Source organism: Heloderma suspectum, chromosome 4 (genome assembly GCF_057233095.1).
Source record: "Heloderma suspectum isolate Gila_16-S chromosome 4, 16-S_ref, whole genome shotgun sequence".
NCBI classification, from domain to species: Eukaryota; Metazoa; Chordata; class Lepidosauria; order Squamata; family Helodermatidae; genus Heloderma; species Heloderma suspectum.
This window is the reverse complement of record NC_139461.1, coordinates 49,344,360-49,366,942: the sequence shown is the minus strand read 5'-3', so window position 1 is coordinate 49,366,942 and position 22,583 is coordinate 49,344,360. Positions and strand designations below refer to the sequence as shown.

The window sequence follows — 22,583 nt, the reverse complement described above, 5'->3', positions numbered from 1 at the left end:
TTCCTTATTCTGAAATCTCCACACCCTTCAGGAAGAGTAAGGGCTCCTTCACACAGAGCTTTTATCCTGTGATTGAGATTGCTCCTTCACAGAGGTTTGCGGGCTCTTTACATGACGCCATGATCATTCAAGGCATCTCCTGCCCTAAATACCCTTTGTTCCATTTTTAAATAGATCACAGATCATGAGCTATCAAATTACCCTGTTGTGTTCCACTTCAGTTTCCTCCGTGAAAAGAGGAAACGTGTCAAGAAGAGGGGTGAGATCAATGAAAGATAATGGAAGACTCAGATACAGGGAGAAGGAGGGGAAAGGGGACGGGGGAAAGGAAGCACGTGAAAAAGGGAGTCATCGTGATCCTGCATTTAAAACGGAAGCAGAAAGCCCTGTTTTAAATGCGGGATTTTAGCCTGGTGTAGAGATGCTGTAAGAGACACTTAATGAAGGAGATTTCCTAATAATCCTGACCACATGCAGTCTTGGGTCCAAACCAGACATTATTTTAAATCTGTATCTAGCAAGAACGTCTTGTTTTCATTTTTACTCTAAAGTAGGTGCAGGGGCCCTCATCTGGACTGGGTCCCTAAAGTGTGGGTTCAGGGGGGTTGCACCTATTCTAGAGCAAAAATGGAGTTGGGGAGAGACATAGGTGCTAGGCAAAGATTTAAAGTGATGTCTGCTTTGGCCCTTAACTACACTTGGTACAGAGTCACACTTCAAATACACAATAGCTCTCCCCTGTGGGTCAGCCTCTGAGCAACAGATGTTTCAAAGATATCTCAGTAGGTTTTAAGTAGAAAAGCTGAGCAAAGATCACTAAAAATAATCTTCCAGTTTAGCTTTTGTGAAAACTCCAGGTTGTCAGATTGGTTAGAAGTACAGAAAGTCTGTAATTAACAGTAGAGATAGAGTGGGAGTTTTTACATTTTTTTACATTTTAGCTGATCCTGATGAAGACCTCAAAATAACTATGTTTAGGAATGAAGAAAACTGAAGACAAATGTATAAAAATACACTAGCAGATGCAGCGGGAAAGAATTAAAGTTGGCTAAAATATCATTTATTTATTTTTTCCCACATCTCCATTTTCACTCTTTCCTTAGCTCAAGGAAGTTAGCTCAATGACAAATGCAGATTTAGCTTGTTTTAATTTTTGCATAAGCATTAGGATGATTCTGGAAAAGTTCGCAACTTAGATGTGTGTTTCATTTAGGGTTGGATCCAATGGTGTCATTCCACTGATGGAACTGCTTCAGAGGGCTGGGAAACCCTCCAGAGCAGCTTTTCAGGCAGAGAGACAGAGAAAGTCCTGTTGCACTAGTGGTCATAGAATCATAGAATCATAGAATAGTAGGGTTGGAAGGGGCCTACAAGGCCACTGAGTCCAACGCCCCTGCTCAATGCAGTAATCTAAGTCAGAGCATCATTCGCTAGCATAACATCAGATTTAACCCAGAGTCTATAGAATTGTTGTTGTTTTAACTTCTTCTAGCAATATAATAACGCCATATTCTTGGTGAAGTTGCTGCCAGCCATCTGTCTCCTGTGATCCTAAATCTCCATCTGTGTTTCAGTATGAAATGTCTCTGTCACAGAGCTATCCAGTGAAGGTTATGTTCTAAGCAAAGCATCTATGTTCGTAATGAGACTAGACCATAGTCTCATCTTTGTACTTGAAAAATCGGGGTTAAGGTTTTGAACTGGATTTAGCTCTAATCCTGCACACGTGCAGATCACTTTCACCCTGGGATTTATGCAGCTGAAGGACAGAACTAGCTATTATGGAAGACTGCTGGCTGCCACTGAAAATCAACAGCCCTGTGTCTCTTCCTCTCCTCCCCAGTAACATCTATTAATACAACGTATGATATGATGTCACCATACTGCAGGTTTTCACCCCACCCACTGCTCCACTTCATTAGTTGCTGCTTATGGGGACAAAAAGTCACAGCATGGTGGCTCTGCAGGCTGTGCGAAGTTATAGCTTGGCTTGATGTTTGTTCTCTATTCACAGAGGCCTTAGCCAGAAATCTATCCTGAAAAGCAACTTTTGCTCTGGAGCATGCTCAGTCTTTAAAAAAAATCTAAACAAATGAATTTGCCTTTTGGCCATTAGGTGGCAACAATATGAACATACCATACACTAGACCAGGGTTGGGCAACTTGTGGTCCTCCAGTTGTTTTGTCCTACAACTCCCATCGCCTTTCACCACTGGCTATGCTGGGAGTTGTAGGCCAAAATATCTGGAGGGGCACCAGATGCCTATCCTTGCACTAGATTTTACAAAGGGGGAAAGGAAGGTTAGAATTGGAGCTGCTGTTTTTGGTAGCAGTCATACGCGCCCATAACACAGAAGTCCTTTTCAGATGTTATGGGCTGTTATGAATGCACTTGAGGGAAAGAGGCATTGTGGGGGCAGCGTCCTCCCCAAACCTGTGTGCATTTCTTAGAATGCACCTGCCTCCCACAACCTGCCCCCCACAACATACACATCTGTTATAGAAGCTCATCACATCTGAAACAGGCTTTAGTTCTGCAGGATCATATCCTTTGCATCTAGTGAGGTTCCAGCGTGGTGAGTTTCATATCTACCTATGGGTTCCCAGTATTATCTTCCTTTCTGTGGAGCCCAGCTGGTGTTCTCTGTTCAGCTTATAAACACCTCTTCTAAATGATGAACTTATTCACTGCAGAGTTCCCCCTTGCCCACCCTTTGTATGTAGGATTTACACTTTTAGTAAAACACTGTTAAACGAAGGGATCAATCCTATGGGATCCTATCGTCTCCAAACTCAGAGGTGACCACCTATCCAATGCATGGTGGGAGGAGCGCAGAGGGGATCATCTCTTCCACGCTCCAGCCACCCTGCATTCGCAGCTAGATGGCCAATTTTGACTGTCTAGCCATGGGACATCGGAGCACAGGGTGGGGAGGCCGGATGACACATAGGAAGTGTCATACGGGCACTTCTGCATGCCCCAACCCCAGGAAGGCCCCCTTTCCCCCCACTCTGCGCTGCTCTTCAAGCACAGGGACGATCCACGCTGGCAGCGGGGGAGGGGGTGGGGAGGTGGTTCTCCGGGAACCATCCTCGGAGCCCGTGCTCCAAGGTCGGCTCCTGGAAACCAACCAATCTTATGGCCATCTAGCTGCTGTCTAACAGCCATAGCATTGCGCCCTATGAAAATCTATTGAATAGTTTACACTTTGTATCTTTAATGATATTATTAGTGCTGCCATGTCTAACACAGTGAACAGTTAGATAGTAACTCAATCCTAGGATCATCCCTTATAATTTTCACTGAAAACTGCTATAGAAGCATCTTCACCTCAGTGGAAAATATATTTTATAAGAAGGGAACACTCCGATGGTAGTGATAAAATAAGAGTAGCTTTTGCTTTCCATAGGACGGATTAGGATTTGGTGTTTAAGTGTCTTTTAAGTGACATGGGAGAGATAATTCCATTACATTTTTGCAACTTAATTAATACAACCTGCTCCTTATTATTATTTTATTAAGCGGTCATGATGAAAGTCATCATTACTAATGAAAGCTTCTCATTTATTCTACTTGGTGTTTTGGCTGAGTAAAAATTGCTTAAGGCTGAAACAGACCTCTGCAATTACACACTTGCTTCTTTGGGCTTAATGAGAAAAAAAGACCAGTTCCAGAAGAATTCCCATTCATTTCAGTGGGGTTTATGAGAAGCTCTTCTGAATTCTGTCTGTGTTTTCATCTTAAGAGTCTTTCTCTAGCAACAGCTTTCTTTCGTGTTGAAAATACAGGCAGGTGATAAGGTAGTGGTTCAATCTTCTAGTTTCCCTCTTTTTCTGCTGGCTTGTCTGTGGTTGACTTTAGATCCTGACTTGGTTGTTGTAAGGTGCTGGTGACAGTGAGCTTTACACGAAGCTGTTAATCAGCTGTTAATCTGCTGTATCTACTTTCACTTTCATCACAGAATTGAGTTCTGAGCATTATCTGAGGAGCATTTTCTTTCCTGCTTTTCTGCTACATAACCTCTAGGTAGCACTGTGGTATGGCGGAATAGTGCAAATACACAAGAGGGAAGCAAACTTTCTTTTGCCTTCACAATTAAATGTCACATTTACCCTGCTCTAAAAAAAACTTGCCGAAAGTTCTGGTTAGACACAGAAATGAAACTGGAGGGTCATGACCCCATCTAAAGAAGCTGTAAACAACCCTAGGTAGGGAAAGATGAGCACATGACAAATGCCTTGTGTAGAAAAGCTTGGTGTCGCATGACTACAGCATTGGGTATGGCCCTTCCCTCCCCAGTTGCCCCCCCAATGAAAATTGCCTCCCATGCTGCTGTTAGCCCTGTTATTAATGCTGGTGTTACTAGGAGCTGTGTGTGTGCGTGTATGCTAACAGGAGCTTTTTCTTTTCTTTTTTCTTTTTTTTTGAAGGTTCATAGTGTGTGTAATTTTATACTTCCCCTTCCCATGCACTGCAGGCCTGCTGAAAATCAGTGGCCCTGTGCCTGCTATAATTTTCATGTAGATATATAACATGCCATGCTTTCTGCCTTAGAAGAATGGAAGGGAAAATAGAAACTTACATACCAGTGGTAGCCAACACTGATACTATGGGAAGAATTCCTTGTATGCTCAGCGGAGTCACCGACTACACTGGCAATGTTACCTTTCAACACTCCCTTAAGACAAGCTGTTTCCCTCTGTGTCTTTCTGATGGTGCCATTTGGTAGGTAGTGCGCAAAGCTTCGTTCCATTGCAAAATCTACTCTTTTTCAAGAGCAAAACTATTACCAAAGTGATTGTGTTCAGAATATCACTTGGCTCCATGTAGGTTTCATAGAAGGATGCATTTCATGTTCTTGTTTATACTTCATAGGCTATGAACCTGTCACGGTGTGCAGAGTATTCACAGAAAGCATGACAGACCTCTAAGGGCAGTATTGATAAGTAGAGATAATGGACTCTTACTGGGAGAAAACAGGAAAAACAAGAGGTAAAATAAGCAAGCATATCACAAGTGGGACGAAGAGGCTAACAGCTTCAATTGTTTCATGCAGTTTAGGGAATATAGGATAGTTTGCTGAAGGCTGTTCTGAAAAATAATGAGATAGCTTGATTCACTAGACTATGTTGATGATGTGCCAACTGGTAATGTCTAGGGAAGCTCGCTGTAGCAACTGAAATGTTTTAAGTTACTGTGCGTAAGTATAGTATAAACATATATACCTTTGGTTTCCTTTATTACTTGCATAGAGGAGAAGATGAATACATCGTACATGCTCTAGTAACCTCTAGACCGGACTATTATAATGTTTTGTACATTGGAATTTCCTTAAAAAGTGTCCAGAAGCTTCATCAGTCCAAAAGTCCACTGCCAGACTATTATCTAAGATGGGTCAGAGAAACCATATAACTCCAGTCCTGTTTGATCTGTCTTACCTGCCCATTAATTTTCAGGCTCAATTCAAGCTACTCACTCTTACTTTTAAGGCCCTAAACTAATTGGAGCCTAGGTAACTTAAGGTCTCCCATCTCCCATATGTCCCCTCCCCATACATCTTTGCAACATCTTAGGTACTGATGCATGTTCCACCATCAACTGAAGTACAGCCAGAGGCCTAAAAAGGTGTGATAGAGCCTTTGCAGTTGTGGTGCTAAACTCTGGAACGCCCTACCAAGGGAAGTCCCCATCACTGGTTACTTTCTGGTGATGAGCATTTTAGGTTGGCTAATAGTTGTCCTGTGGTATTCCATGCTTCCTTGCTGCTTGGTGAGGGTTGTTGTTGTTCAGTCGTTCAGTCGTGTCCGACTCTTCGTGACCCCATGGACCATAGCACGCCAGGCCTTCCTGTCCTGCGCTCTCTCCCAGAGCGTGCTCAAGTTCATATTCATTGCATCGGTGATGCTATCTAGCCATCTCATCCTCTGCTGTCCCCTTCTCCTTTTGCCTTCAGTCTTTCCCAGCATCAGGGTCTTTTCCAGAGAGTTTTCTCTTCGCATTAGGTGGCCAAAATATTTGAGCTTCAGCTTCAGTATCTGTCCTTCCAATGAGCACTCAGGGTTGATTTCCTTTAGGATTGACTGATTTGACCTCCTTGCATTCCAGGGGACTCGTAAGAGTCTTCTCCAGCACCACAGTTCGAAAGCATCAATTCTTCGGCACTCAGCCTTCCTTATCGTCCAGCTCTCACAGCCATACATTACTACTGCGAAAACCATAGCTTTGATTATACAGACCTTTGTCGGCAAGGTGATGTCTCTGCTTCTTACTATGCTGTCTAGGTTGGCCATAGCTTTCCTCCCAAGGAGCAAGCGTCTTTTAATTTCATGGCTATAGTCACCGTCTGCGGTGATCTTGGAGCCCAAGAAAGTAAAATCTGTCACTGCTTCCATTTCTTCCCCTTCTATATGCCAGGAAGTGATGGGGCCAGATGCCATGATCTTAGTTTTTTTAATGTTGAGTTTCAAACCAGCTTTTGCACTCTCCTCTTTCACCCTCAACAAGAGGCTCTTTAGATCTTCTTCGCTTTCTGCCATTAGGGTGGTATCGTCTGCATATCGGAGGTTGTTGATAATTCTCCCAGCAATCTTAATTCTGACCTCTGATTCATCCAACCTGGCATTTCTCATGATGTACTCTGCATATAAGTTAAATAAGCAGGGTGACAATATGCAGCCTTGTCATACTCCTTTCCCAATTTTGAACCACTCGGTTGTTCCATGTCTGGTTCTTACAGTTGCTTCTTGACCCTCGTACAGGTTTCTCAGGAGACAGGTAAGGTGGTCTGGTACTCCCATCACTTTAAGAATTTGCCACAGTTTGTTGTGATCCACACAATCAAAGGCTTTAGCGTAGTCAATGAAGCAGAAATAGACGTTTTTCTGGAATTCTTTTGCTTTCTCCATGATGCAGCAAATGTTGGCGATTTGATCTCTAGTTCCTCTGCCTCTTCGAAACCCAGCTTGTACTTCCAGTAGTTCTCGGTTCGCATACTGCTGAAGCCTAGCTTGTAGGATTTTGAGCATCACCTTGCTGGCATGTGAAATGAGCGCAATTGTGCGGTAGTTTGAACACTCTTTGGCGTTGCCCTTCTTTGGAATTGGAATGTAAACTGACCTTTTCCAGTTTTGCGGCCATTGTTGAGTGTTCCAAATTTGTTGGCATATTGAATGCAGCACTTTAACAGCATCATCTTTGAGGATTTTAAATCGCTCAGCTGGAATACTGTCATCTCCGCTAGCTTTGTTGTTACTAATGCTTCCTAAGGCCCACTTGACTTCACTCTCTAGGATGTCCGGCTCAAGTTCAGTGACCGCACTATCATGGCTATCAGGGACATTCAGATCTTTCCTGTATAGTTCTTCTGTGTATTCTTGCCACCTCTTCTTAATCTCATCTGCTTCTGTTAGGTCCCTGCCTTCTTTGTCCTTTATCATGCCCGTCTTTGCATAAAACGTTCCCTTGAGATCTCCAATTTTCTTGAAGAGATCTCTAGTCTTTCCCATTCTGTTGTTTTCCTCGATTTCTTTGCATTGTTCATTTAAGAAGGCCTTCTTGTCTCTCTTTTCTATTCTCTGGAACTCTGCATTCAGTTGGATATATCTTCCCCTTTCTCCCTTGCTTTTCGCTTCCCTTCTTTCGTGAGCTACTTGTAAAGCCTCATCAGACAGCCACTTGGCTTTCTTGCATTTCTTTTTCTTTGGGATGGATTGAGTTGCTGCCTCCTGAGCAATGTTACGGACCTCTGTCCATAGTTCCTCAGGCACTCTGTCTATCAGGTCTAATCCCTGAAATCTATTCCTCACCTCCACTGTATATTCATAAGGGATATGACTGAGGTCATACCTGAATGGTTTAGTGGTTTTCCCTACGTTCTTCAATTTAAGCCGAAATTTTGCAAGAAGCAGCTCATGATCTGAGCCACGGTCAGCTCCAGGTCTTGTTTTTACTGACTGTATGGAGCTTCTCCATCTTTGGCTGCAAAGGACATAATCAATCTGTTTTCGATATTGACCATCTGGTGATGTCCATGTGTAGAGTCGTCTCTTGTGCTGTTGGAAAAGAGTGTTTGCTATGATCAATGTGTTCTCTTGGCAAAACTCTATTAGCTTTTGTCCTGCTTCATTTTGTACACCAAGGCCATGCCTGCCTGTTATCCCAGTGATTTCTTGACTTCCTACTTTAGCATTCCAATCCCCTATGATGAAGAGGACATCTTTTTTTGGTGTTAGTTCTAGAAGGTGTTGTAGGTCTTCATAGAACTGATCAACCTCAGCTTCTTCGGCCTCAGTGCTTGGGGCATAGACTTGAATTACTGTGATGTTGAATGGTTTGCCTTGGATTCATACTGAGATCATTCTATCATTTTTAAATTGTACCCCAGTACTGCTTTTCCCACCCTTTTGTTGACTATGAGTGCTACTCCATTTCTTCTAAGGGATTCTTGCCCACAATAGTAGATATGATGGTCACCTGAATTAAATTCGCCCATGCCTGTCCATTTTAGTTCGCTGATTCCCAAGATGTCGATGTTCAATCTTGCCATCTCATGTTTGACCACCTCCAGCTTACCTTGATTCATTGATCTGACATTCCAGGTTCCTAAACAATATTGTTCTTTACAGCATCGGATTTTCTTTTCACCACCAGACACATCCGCAGCTGAGTGTCCTTTCGGCTTTGGCCCAGCCGCTTCACTCTTTCTGGCGCTACTTGGAAATACCCTCTGCTCTTCCCTAGTAGTATATTGGACACCTTCCGACCTGAGGGGCTCATCTTCCGGCGTCATCTCTTTTAGCCTTGTGATATGTTCCATGGGGTTTTCTTGGCAAGAATACTGGAGTGGGTTGCCATTTCCTTCTCCAGTGGACCACATTTTGTCAGAAATCTCTGCCATGACCTGTCCGTCTTGGGTGGCCCTGCAAGGCATAGCTTTTGGCTTCATTGAGTTACGCAAGCCCCTTCGCCACAACAAGGCAGTGATCCATGAAGGGGTGGTGAGGGTTAGAGCCTTTAAAAAAAATGTATTTTTTATCTGCTGGTTATATTTTGGGCATTTGTGTTGCTGCTGTTCTCTGCTATTGTTATTGCTTTTGTTTTGTGAGTTATGATTGTTTAACTTCTTGTAGTTAGCTGCTTTGATTAGCAATTAGTTTCCAAGAAAAATGGAGCATTCATATTCATAAGAAAAATGAATATATTCTTATAATGAATATAAGAATATATTCTTATTTTATTAATTTATTTGATTTATACCCTGACTTTCTATAAAAAATGGTAGTCAAGACAGCTTAAAATAGATTCCTAAAACAAACAGCTCCCAAGCTGTTGACATAATGCAAGAACAAAGTCTTAGAAGTATAATTCTTATTATACTTGAGTGACTGACTATAGGTATAAATTTATATATCATTGAAGAGCAGAATTTAATCATATTTAACTTTCATGGTTGTAATCTCCCATTTCTAGAAGTCTTTCTGGGCCATAGTACCATTAAAATGCCTGATTTAAACTGGATGTAATTGTAGTTTTAAGGGAGTTGTACCAACTGTAGGTGGTACAGTTGAGTCACTGTTCCCCAGGCTAGACGGATTTATTTCTTTTGTCCCACTATTACTTCCAGGCAACTGATTTGTACCTGATTTGTATACTTTACCCAGGTTGCAGAATTCAGGTTACTTTGATACAAAATTTGTTGAGATTCTTTACAGCCCAAATAGTAAGTTGCTCCATTTTCTAAGAATACAGTGTTGCTATAGCTACAGAAGTACAACCTACTCTGTGTTAGGGATGAGTATGAATTTTTTTCGTTTCTCATTTCAAACTTACCAAATTCTCATTTCCCTAACCTGAACACGAACTGGAACGCAGTTAGAGGGTGAAATCCACACTTCTTTGAAATTTGTCCTGCAGTTTGCAAAAAAAAAAAAAGTGAACTTCTGAAAAAATGTGCAAAATATGTGTATATTTTGAAAAATTTGCATGAAAATACATAGAAATGTTCATGCTACATTAAAAAAAATACACAATCTGATGTGGAAACAGGATAAAATTAACTCCGTGGTGAAAAAATGAGAACCTACGTGAAATTGAGGTTGCAGATTTAGCCATCCCTGCACTGCGTATCATCATCAAAGGGCTCTATGTATTATCTATCTAGGATCAGTGTGTTGATATTGACTCAATGTAAATCATTCTGAAAATGCTTTAATTAACTACAAAAAGACAGAGATCCTGATATTCTTGCTATGGAAATGTATCTCTATTGTACTTTAATTTGGTGGTACACCACTCTGAACTCCTCAACTGGATGAAGGGCAGTATAAAAATATTTTGAATAAATAAATATCTATGGAACAGTATTTCTAGGCTTAAGGGTAATGAGTTGCCAGTCTTCTAAGTGTGTGCCATATACAGTGTATATTCAGAATACTGTTGTCAAACTGTACACATACAGTTTATTGGTAATATGCTACATGCTGCTGTAGTGCAGCTTGACATGGCAGGTATAGAAGAGTTTCATTGACATGTATCGGAATAAGTGATGAGCTCAAGCCTTAAATGTTCCTGGCACATTTCACCGAATGGCACCTTGAAGAATTAAAAGTACCACTGCAGCATCAGATCTGAAAGTGTGATCACTTTTTGAGTACAAAAACAGAACTCTGGAAACCTTCTGTACTCCCAAGAGAACTAGTACCCTGGGGAGTACGGAACAGAATACAGTGGAAAAGCACAGTGTGTTAAACAAGCATAAATTACAACACAACAGTGTCAGAATGTACAAAAATAAAAAAAGTTATTTCCATATGAAGTGGGCACGATCTTTGTCTTTTGTAGTTAACTAAAGCATTTAAAACAATAAAAATCCACAACAATTAAAAATGTACAACAGATTGCAATGCCTGGATGAATAAAAACATTTTTGCTCAGAGCCAAAAGGAGTGCAGCGTAGTGCCAAGCCTTTTTCAGGAATGGATTCTATAACCAGGAAGCCACTGACAAAAAAAGCCCTTTCCTTTGTTGCTACAAAATGCACATCCAGTAAAAGAGGCTCCTGGAGAAGATCTTAAAGCATGGGCAGATTGGTATAGGAAGAGGCGCTCCTTCAGGTATTTGGGTCCCAGGCCATTTAGGACAGTTGAGGGCAGACTTCAGGCTTGTCTCTAAGCCTCATCCATTTGCCTTCTCTAAAGTGAATGTTGGAGTGGAAAACAGTGGGTTCAAAGGAGTGGCTTTGTGATTTTGGAGCTCGGAGCCCATCTCTGCCTTGTACTTCGGTTCTTGGGTAACTTATTTTTCTTTTAGCCACCCCACTTTGCCTTCTGGGAAATGGGTGTTTTCTGACAGGCCATGCCCACTTCCTTTGAATCCCTAGCCTCATTCTCTGATACAACCAGGGATCATGACAATATTTGAGGTTAATCTTGTCATCTGCCTCATAGTGGTATCTGGGAAGCAGAACCTGCTGGATCCATTCCACGGAGCTGAAGTTGCCTATCCCTGTCCCCTTCTGTACTGAAACAGGCTCTGAAAACTGAATGCACAGTGCATGGGAGCTCACTGGGTTAGATCCCAGGGCCAGTTGTGACTCTGAAGTTCCTCGTTCAAGTTCAGTAGTCCCTGATATGCTCCATGAGGATGAAGTCCCTTTTACTGCAGATGAGAGTTTTGACTGAAGTAGGTCTGTTTTCAATTGAATAAAGACATTGTCTTTCCCTTCCTTGATATAGAAACATTAAAGACTTAAATGCTAAATCTGGGCTAATTGCAACTCTTCATCATGTAGCAAAGTAAAAATGTTAGCAACGCTCTGCATGTCTGCAAATAAATTAAGAGCTTTCATGTCTGTGATCCTCACGGAGTCCTTTCAGTGTGTGCTTAATCATGCACAATGACTACAGCATAAGAGAGAAATGAGGAGGCTGTAGTTAGTTGAGGGATGATAATTATTGTAGGTTATTACTTGGTAACTTTTCACTTGTTGAAAAGAAGAAGAGTTTCCTTGAAAAGGTCCATTAAGGCATTAATGAAGACTGTATGAAATAGCTTATATAGGGCTGTATCCTATTAGCCGCTCCCACCAACATCATGGCTTCCGTTAGGAGCACAGTAAAGGATGTGATTCCCCCTCCTCCTTGCAGCCCTCCGGATGCCTTCAGATCTGCTGCAGAGGGTTGGAGGACCCTCCAAAGCATCTTTGGGGGGCTCCAGTGGGAGGAGAGGGAAGTTCTGTTGTGCAAACAGAAATCCACTCACACGATATTGTATTTCTCCCATAGCTAACAAAAAATTGTTCAATGATGTCCAATAGTAAGCTTCCAGTAAGACCGCTCCCAAGAGAAGCAATTCTACTATTTTCACAGTGAAGGTTTTTTTTGTTTCCATATTGGCAAAAAGTGAAATTCTGGTTTCAACCCTTAATCTTCCTCCTCTCCATTTTATCCTCACAACAACAACCCTGTGAGGTAGGCTGGGCTGAGAGTCAGTGACTGGCCCAAAGTCACCCAGTGAGCTTCATGGCTGAGTGGGGACTAGAACCTGGTTCTTCTGAGTCCCAGTCCAACACTCTAGCCACTACTAGGCAGGATCCAAAATGGTATAGTCTTGAAGAGTCAGGGTGGACTGTATCACTTGAGTATGCGGGTGAGGAATGCCATTTCTTTAATGATGCCCCATGTTAAGAAAAAATAAATCCCTGCTAGCCATCGTCATCATCATGTTTTAAAACCCTAGCAAATCAAGAAGAAAATTTCTAGCTCAGCCTGGTCTCTGTTGTACAAATTTTCTAGTTGCAGGACATTTTCAATAGAGGAGAAGATAAACAAATGTTATTTCCCACACCTGTAATCTGACATGACATTCTACCACCTCAACCTGGTGCATGTCTAGTAGACCAGGCCTGAAACAGGGTTATGGAAAAGAAATCCAGCAACCAATCCATCCGGCTGTGAGGTCCAAATACAATTGGAGTATACCTTCTGAAAGGCAGCCTCATACAGCTGATAATCTGAGGAACTCAGCTCATTTTGTATTTTAAAGGAATTCAATATTGTCATGACTCCCCCTGTGTCAAACTCTGTTAGCTGTTCTATAGAAAATAAGGTGGTGGTGGTTTTTAAAAACTCAGACTTACATTATTAGACCAGGGAATGTAGACTGTAAATTGTGTATGACCATAGGATTGAGTGAATAATGTATCATGTTATGCTTCTAGGTAACTACAAATGGAACAATCACTTTCTATCATGATTCCAAATTGTATTGTTTTCGATTTTCAGCTTTGTTTTGTTCATTCGCTCTCTTCCTATTTTCTATTTTCATGACAATATCACGGGGAAATGTTTAGAAGAGGAAATCCACCAACATTTTCACAAACAAGAACCATTTCAAAAGATTCTGATTATTGTTTGTTTGTTTAGTTTTTTGTTTCATTTGTTCTCTGGCCATCTCTACAAGGATTGCATAGGCTGCAGATATTCCCCACTTCAACTTCAAAGCATGGGGTTGTATCCAGCACAGGGCTAGCACAAGGACACTTATTCAAGGGCAGATGCCCTGTCCTCTGCTCCACACCACAGCTCCCTGGGACCCCCTAAAACCTTCTCCTGGGTCTCAGGTAGTGGAGGCTGATTGTTCCGATGTCAGTGGGGCAGTGAATCCACTCTGGGTTTCAGTCAGAACTCTAAAAGAGCTATCCAAGCTGCAAAGCCACCAGCCTCCACTGGTCTCAGGCAGTTTTCAGGAAGCCCCTTAATATTGTTTTTAAAAGGCTATCAGGAAGGGATGATTTGGCTAAACCTGGGGGAAGCCAGAGGAATAGGACCAGTGGTACAGTGGAGCCAGGGCTCACAGGAGTTCAGGGCTTTTTATTAACGGGGACAGTGACATCATCTGCCACCATCCCCCCCCCCCAATTCCCTGTTCCCTCTGAATTTAGCAATTCTTGCAGTGGGTAATGAATTTTCCCCACAACAATATATTGGCTTGATCTTGAATGGGCAATTAAGACCCATTAACTTTACAACAGATCTGCTCCTGGTAGAGATAAAATCTCCTAGAATGGGTTAATTGATATGGCTCAACAGAGCTGCCTAAATATGAGTGCCTGCACTTCAAAATTTACCACTACACCACTGGGTGGGACTTCATTGAGGGCTTCCCTACCTCTTCCTCTATAATTCAGGCACTACTCTAAAGAGTTGTTTGCACAGGGACAAATACCCAAGAAATTATCTACGGATGGCAGAATGAGGCAATGTCAAAACTATTCTGGTTTAAAAGCACTGTACAAATATTATAAAATCAATACAAATAAATCCATTCAGGAATGTACTGCTTCATAGTTCAAGATGGGGATTGCATTTTTAAGGCCTCCCCATTAAAAAAAAGCCAACTCCCTCAATGTAATAAACTCATTAAAGAGTAAGGTTAGCCCTAAGGCTGAAATAATCCCCACCCCCTGAAATTTGCCATCCCATTTGCAGGTGGCAAAAATAGGAACCTTTTGGCAATTTTTAGGGAACGGTGAGTGACTTTTTGTAATTAAAGACTGGAGGAGGTTGGTGGCAGTAGTTTCTTTTTCTCTTTATTTTTTCTGCCACCTGTGGCGGTATAGCTTTTTTTGGCTGCTAGCAGCTGCCAGCCTCCCCTGGAAAGTTGCCCCCTCCCCCGAGCCTTTTTCATTATGTGTTAGTTTACTGCATAGTGCATACACAAAGTTGTTCCATGGGGGAGCATTTAAAATGCAACCCATATCTGCAGTTCAAAATGGTACAGTCCAGAGATCTACCATCTCAGCCTACCACCTGGTTTTATTTAATCTATAGATTGGCTGTAATATTTTATAATAACCTGATACAATGAGATTGGAAATCAACCTCGGTAACATAAGGCAGACTTGTTTATATAGCAAGAAAAATTGCTACTGTAGTTGAACAAACTAGCTGTATGCCATCACAGCTAAGCATATTATAGGACTGGGGTGCTCTTGGATTCTTTGAATGTGTTGTTATTCCGCTCTTCCTCTAAGGAGGTCAGGGCTGTGTACATGGTCCCCCTCATTTTATCCTGAAAAATACCCAGTGAAATAGATTAGGCACAAAGAAAGTGGGTAAAAGTTACTCCTTGAGCTTCATGGCTGAATAAGGATTTAAACCTAGATCTCCCCAGCCCTAGCCTAACGCTCTAACTACTGTACCACATTGACTTGTACATGTGAACAACACGGGCATTGAAGAGTCTGTGTTTTACTTTTTTTAAATCAGATTTAAAACTGTTTCTTTATACATGGCAATCACTACATTTTTAGAGAGATGGTGACTATAATCCCAAAGACTCAGTTGTCAACACTTAATAGCAATATTTAATAAAGCTAACTAAGAAGAAACAGGCTCCAAAGATATGAGTCTAAATTAGCATTGTAATTTCATAAGTTACATGAAGTTATTTTTCCAGATAATGTGGTTTGCCACTTGTTTCACCTCATGTGACTTCTTTCTGTTCTTTCTGCAGTGGCTATGTCTTTGACTATGATTACTACAGAGATGATTTCTACAATCGGTATGTGTAGCTTTGATTTCTGTCTTTGGGTACATAAATCACACTCCCTATATGTCATATCATCACATAAGTAGGTCAGAAAAAGTTTGCATTTATTTTCTCAAAGGATTCAATTTATTTTTACTACTTATTTGGGACTGTGACTTTCTGGTTTATGATTTGTGTTTAGAGTACATAGCATCAAGATTATGGCTCCATTTGGGGGTGTTGTGTGATCATGGGTAGCATGGCTCCAGCTGCTGGAGTAGTCATGGGCAAGTCCCAGTGATTTGTTCCGAGGTAGTATGCTGCACATCTCTGTTGGACAAAGGACTTTGTGCCACTGTGAACATAGAAAGCTGGGTCTCTGAAGTGTACAGGAGCCATAGGTATTTACCCAAACAAGTGCCATCCATTTTTTACAGGACAAGAAAGGAAGGAATTGACCAATGAACAGAGCCAAGTGGCTCCACCTTGCTCTTCGCTCATAGGATTGTGCCTCAGCTGCAGTAGTTAAGTCATACCACTGCTATTAAAGACAATGTATAGGAACAGGTTGCCCACAGGAAGAAGAGTAGACAAGTAAACAGGTGGATTAGTTGGCATTCTCACACTGCTCAAAATGCTTTGTGAGATTCATGTTTTCTGAAGGGATATGCAAGAGATAACCCTGGATGCTCATTCCTGTATTTTCCAGTCCACCATATGCTATTTTAGAATCCAGACTCAAATATATTTTAGATATAGCAGTTCAGTGTTGCTTATGCTAATATCTTCCACAAGTAGCATTGATGTCTACCATTGTGTAGCCCATTCATCTGTATCCCATTTCTATAATACAAAGCCAAGAGTCACATATCTCATGTTCAGGAGTGTCATGGCCTGCTGGGGAATAGGAGGATACCCAGAAGTCTGGTCAAGAACAATTACTGTAAAGGGTAGAATTTAGAGGTCTTTTTCAGATTTTAGACTGGTAATTATGATCACGACATGAACAGGCCCAGCCCTCTCTCAAAACTATCCTTCATTGGACATTGCTTTATTCGAGAACTAATTGTCCAAGGCACTTCAGGAGGCAAAACAAATTAATGGGAAATTGGGACAAACCCCTCTTTAATATCCTATTGGATTTTGACCTGTTTATCCTTGGCTGATGTGCCTTGGCTCCTCTTTACGTAATGCAGCAGTTGAAATTAAGTATAATTCATTGATTTTTGTTAAAATGGCCATATACATTTACAGCCCATTCCTCTGCATTTTTACTCAGAAGCAAGCCCCAGTACATTTAATGGGCTTTACTCCCAAATAAAGCCCTGTTCAGGCATTTGCCTGAACATGTGAAGGTTAAAGTGGATAGAAAGTCAGGGCCCCTACATCTCCCTGATAAGGCAGGGTTAAATGAACAGGAGTAGAACTCCCTTTCAGACCTTGCTGATTTAACATGGCAAGGTCTGAACTGAGGGGTGGGGAGCGTGCACCGGGACACTTGGGGGGAGCAGCATTTATGGCACCATCGCTCTACACACTTTAAACACTCATGTGTTTGGGTGAACACCAGAAAGGGCTTCGTTGTACAAATGATTGCAGCCTTAGTTATTGAACATGGGGACAGATTTCACATTGATGAAGAGAACGTTAGTTAAAGTTGCTCTGTGATTTGAGAGAACTTCATTTGAAGCTGAAAGAACTATATAAGTGTGTGAACTTCTGCTAAGAAACCACATGTCGTTCTAAGGAATAAGTGAAATTCAATGTTTTATTTCTTCTCTCCTCTTGTTAAATCATAAATACCTCACAGGTAGTGTCATACTGAATTGTATAAATAGTGAAATTAAGAATTTGTCCTTCATCAGGGATGTTTCATAGAATAGTAGGGTTGGAAGGGGCCTATAAGACCATCGGGTCCAACCCCAGCTCAGCCATGTTTCATTTCAGGACAGACCATCCGAAGTGTCACTATAAACATTACTATGAATCAAGCAAACTAAAAAGTTGAAACCATAAATTTAATAATTGAGCTACAGTATTGTTTATTTTCAAAAATTCATGATACAATTACTTGGGTGAAATTAAATTAATATAGAACAGATTTTCCATACCACAAATGAAGACAGTCTAATAATGGTATTCCTCACTGAAATTACAACTACACACTTGGTCACATCTGAAATATAAATGCACCTCTTAATGTACAAAAGACCTTGAAATCTAATTTAACTGTCATGTAAGTCACTGAGATTTCATAAGGAATTTTTTCTTAGGAAATGGGGAAATTTAGTCTGCAAGATCTCTCTGACATCAAACCACAATAAAGTACTATGACCCCTCTGTTTTCATTTCCTTAAGGCTGTTTGATTACCATAGCCGTGTCCCTGCACCGCCTCGTGCAGTGATTCCGTTGAAACGCCCACGTGTAACAGTCACAGCAACTCGCAGAGGAAAGGGGGTGTTTTCCATGAAAGGGGGATCAAGATCTACATCAAGTGGAACTTCATCAGGATCAAAATGTGAGTTCAATTTTGTACCACTGAGGTTGTCTGTATTTATCTTGGTCACAAAGCACAATGGATGTGTTAGCGCAACCCACCACTAAAGCTTTAAAACATAGACGTTTGTCAAGGTAGCTGGAAAAAATCTTCAGAAAGCTACATAAAGTTTATCATACATGAATCTGGAAGGTGTTTTCAGCATCCAACAGCGTATTTAGTGGTTTGTCTATCTATTACGGGTGCATTCACAGCCCTCTTTTTTCTTTTCTTTTTTTGCATTTCCATCATGTTTGGTGCATATACAATCCAGTTTTAAGAAGAAGTTTAAAATTAATTGGTCTCAAAAACCACTGTGCAATTAGCATCTGTCAAAAGCAAAATTGCTATACCATAGTGGTGGGAAGCCATGTTGGACATGTTGACGCATGAGTTCCACATAGATCTTACAAATATTAATTTCGTTAACACATTTGTATTCCACCCCTCCAGAGAGCTTAAGGTGGTGCACATGGGGTTTTCACATTTTATCCTTGCCATAACTCTGTGAGGTAAGCTATGTTGCTGTTCTGAGTTAGGAGCTGGAGCAATGGCTGGATGGGAGCTGATAACTCAGCAGAAGTCTGGGAGCAGACTGAGGTCTTATGTACTTGCTGTCAGCTTGGCTCAACAGCTGCAACTGGGTCTTTTCCCTCCCCCCAAGTAGATTGAGGAGACCCTGGATGAAAGGGTCTTCTATTGGCAAAGTAGGTGCTCCAACAATGACCCTTGAGTCTCCTACCTGGTTCACTGTCTATGCTCCGAAGAACCACAGGGTGAGGGAGGACAATTAGGAAGCTCAGCAGGGCTTGGGGTGGGTTCAGAGGGGTTTTTCAGGACACCAGGCAGGGCATCCCTGTGACAGGACTCTTCAGGCCACCCCACATCTTCTGTAGCAGTGAGATTTGACATGGAATCCCAGTCCTTCCCCAAAGAAGACATCCCACCTGAGGTTGGGTGGGCCAGGAGCTTGTTCTCAGGTCCCATCCTGTGTGTTTAATGGCTGAATGGGAATTCAGACCTGTGTCTCCCCACTCCATGTCCAACACAATGGGATGACTGTAAAGATCACCATGCACTGGACAGGAAGTGATCTTGTGGATTCATCTACATATTGGAACGGAACCTTCAAATATCATTGCATTTTTTAAAATTTTAAATGAATTTGATTAGAACTGTTGTTTGGTCTCCCTTTCCTTTACGAATGATTTGTTCCAGTCCCTTCATGTTTTCATGAGGTAAACATTTCTGTAAGATGGCACATCTAGCAAATTTGAAGAACAGTGACTGTCATCAACTGATGTCACTAAGCAATGTTGTCGTAATTTCTTTACCTGTAGATCTCATAGAACCCAGGGCTTTTGCTCTGTTGGTACAACAGAAGGAACAGAAAGAAGGCTAGGAAGTTTATAGTAGCAAAATGCCTGCTGAATGGTTGAGATGTGTCTGGAAATGTAACCTTAAAGATAAGCTGCATTTGTGAAGCCATAAGTTGGTGAAGCCTGCCGTCCTCCTCCCTCTTTATCATTTGGGCCCCCCACTTCTTTCTGAGGCTTCATGTGCACTCTTACCTCAAGCTCCTCCCTCTTTCCCTTCAGTCATCAATATGCCCACATTTACAAGATGCCCCCAGATGGTCGGAATGTATATGTTTGCCCCAATCCTTAAAAATGTGTGCCCTCCTCCCCTAATTTTGCAGCGTCACTCATATTTCCAGACAGCAGCTATACTAGTTGTTGTTCGCCGCTGTGTGCCCACAACCATTCTTAATACTTTGCTTCCAGATTTGTCAATCAAATACGGCAGTCTTTGCTCCTTACTTAATGAGAGAGCTTCGGCTATTGGGTGGTATAGAAATGTAATAATAAATAAATGTGAAGTATGTTGGTTGCTAGGGATTCAAATAGGTCTGAAATAAGCGTGGGGATTGATTCATGAAATTACTACTGATGGCTTCCTAAACAATGAGAATCAGGGATATTTCCCTAAGCAGTTCCAAGCACTGATTGCTAAAAATATTAAAATGTGTTTTTAAAATGTGAGGAGGGATGGAAAGGTATATTAAAACGTAATCACTAGAGTAATGTAAAAAACAGTGGATATGTATGTGCCTTTTCAAAGGTAAGACCTAAGTACAATGTAATATCAGGAGTGGGGTAATTCCATACTGTGGGGTGTGCTACAGCACAGGCACCACTGGGATCAGACTTTGAAGTGTATGCCTAGGGCTCTGTAACCCCTGCTTTCAGGGGACAGATTAAACTTCCTGGCTGTCAGGAGCACCCTTGCTGCCTTCTGAAATCCTCAAGTAGCCAGAATCAACACAGAGACGATAGGGCTCTTTTCTAAGGCTTTATTTCTGTTCAGCCTAATGACGCTTACAGATGCTAATTGCACGAGCCTAATGAGGGAAACTTAAGAGAGCTGCCTACTAGGGGTTTCTAGCCTTAGTGAATCAGTTGATCTCCATTTGGAGGGCAGAGGTGGGAAACCTCTGAACTTAAGGGCTAGAGGGAGAAAGTCCACCCCTTTCCCATGGGGCATCAGGGTGCAGCTGTTGACATCGCGCCAAGCGGGCTGAGCACCTCCTCTCGGCGCCCTCCATCTCCCGCTTGTCCCTTCGCTGGCACCTAGCGTCTGAAGCTCCAGTTGCCCCTCCCCCTGCCTGCCAGGGTCACTACCACTCTCAGGAATGTGAGCATGGAGGCACTGTCCCTCTGGCGGCACCTCTGAACAGCACATGGGTTCCTCCCCCACGGTTTCTGTCTCTTCCTCAGAATCAGAACTGCTTTTGGGCTCTATGGGCTCCGATCCAACCCTGACACTGGCTCACCTCTCTCTACCATCAAGCCGTGGATTGAGCCTAGGGTGGCTGCCAGGTTTCCATGCCTAAAGGTCTCATCCACCAACCACTCTACCTCTGTCAGCTTCCCCAGGTCAGCTACTTTGACATCAAGGGAACAAACTTGTTCCCTGAGACCCAGGAGCAAATTGTACTGAGCACACACCCACGACTTCTGCCCAGTAGGCAGATACTCATACACATGGCACTCGGTGCAATACACTGGATTGCATCCACACCCCTCCTGGTTTTCTATATCCATAGCTGTTTCTTTATTGCATTTATTTACCTAGAACACTACATTCTTCACTGTCAGAAGGGTTGATTGCCCGGGCCTTGTTGTCCTGTTGCTAAATTTGCCTGTTTCCTTAGCTTCTTATTACCATGATGCTTGGCCTCTGGGACTGAGACAAGGCTGGCCTACCTCCTGGACCCTTCCTCAAACTCCCCACTAAACCTTGCTTGCTCTGGATCATGAGCTCCTGGGAGTGGCAGGCTACTTATAGGCCTGTTTTAGACTCACCTCAGGCAGCACAAGCCCCTCCGGTGGGTTCTTTCTCTGGCTTGTCAGAGGACAGACAGACCAGAGTTCCTGATTTGCACATAATTCTAATGAAACCACAGGCAGAAAGTCCATGGTTTGTTTAGCAGAAGGACTCATTTGCAGTGGGAGCAATGGGTAGCGTGCATGAGAATAAGCCAGAATGTTAAAATATGCCGAGTTATTGTGCTGTGCAAACCAGGCTAATATGTACATTTTGACTAATTTCACTTTTATCTTTGTAGTAGAGATAGAGATGTGGAGTCTCAGAAAAAACCTGGAAAAAATCAGGAAAAAAATCCCCCTGTTTTTTCCAAGGGCCATTTTTTCCCCAAAAAAATTGAATAGCTTTGGATTATGAAATATTTTCTTTTAGAATTTAAGACAGTGGGCAGAATCCAACACCACCGAGCCACTGGTGGAGCTGGCCAGCCACACCACTTCCAGTCCGCAAGCAGCTTCCACTTTCAGAACTGCAATTTAGTGCTTCAGGAGGCAAGACCCCAGATGAACAGAAACACTACTTACTGGAAGGGGGCAGGATGGTGGAGCCCCCTTCCCATCTGCCCCTTCCAGAAACAAGCATTTCCGCTCATTTGGGGGCTTGCTCCCTGAAGCACCAAATCGCGGCTCCGCAAGCGGCAGGGCTGGCCTGGCACAGACCAGAATCGGCGGCCAACTTCACCAGCAGCTGTGCAGTGTTGGCTTCTGTCCAGGGTACTTATATACTGTTACCCAGACTTTACTCCCCCCAGAGTATTTCAAAAACTGAAAGAACTGGGCATGTTTAGCCTTGAGAAGAGAAGACTGAGGGGAGATATGATAGCGCTCTTCAAGTACTTGAAAAGTTATAACAGAGAGGAAGGCCAGGATCATCCCAGAGTGCAGGACACGGAAGAATGGGCTCAAGTGACAGGAAGCCAGATTCTGGCTGAACATCAGGAAAAACTTCCTGACCGTTAGAGCAATACGACAGTGGAACCCATTCCCTAGGGAGGCTGGAGGGCCATCTGTCAGGGATGCTCTGACTTGGATTCCTGCACTGAGCAGGGGGTTGGACTCAGTGGTCTTGTAGGCCCCTTCCAACCCTACTATTCTATGATTCTATGAAAAACTATGTGATACAAAGATTTT

The 22,583-nt window shown here is 42.4% G+C and overlaps 1 protein-coding gene across 1 annotated transcript in view; it reads left to right on the top strand.

The window, feature by feature from the left end:
• Positions 1–22,583, top strand: part of RALYL (RALY RNA binding protein like) — a 190,286-nt gene that overhangs the window by 145,365 nt on the left and 22,338 nt on the right. Inside the window, exons 4-5 of the mRNA XM_084851454.1 lie at positions 15,515–15,562; positions 17,888–18,048. Coding sequence (XP_084707580.1) covers positions 15,515–15,562; positions 17,888–18,048 — 209 coding nt within the window. The remainder of the gene's footprint in view (positions 1–15,514; positions 15,563–17,887; positions 18,049–22,583) is intronic.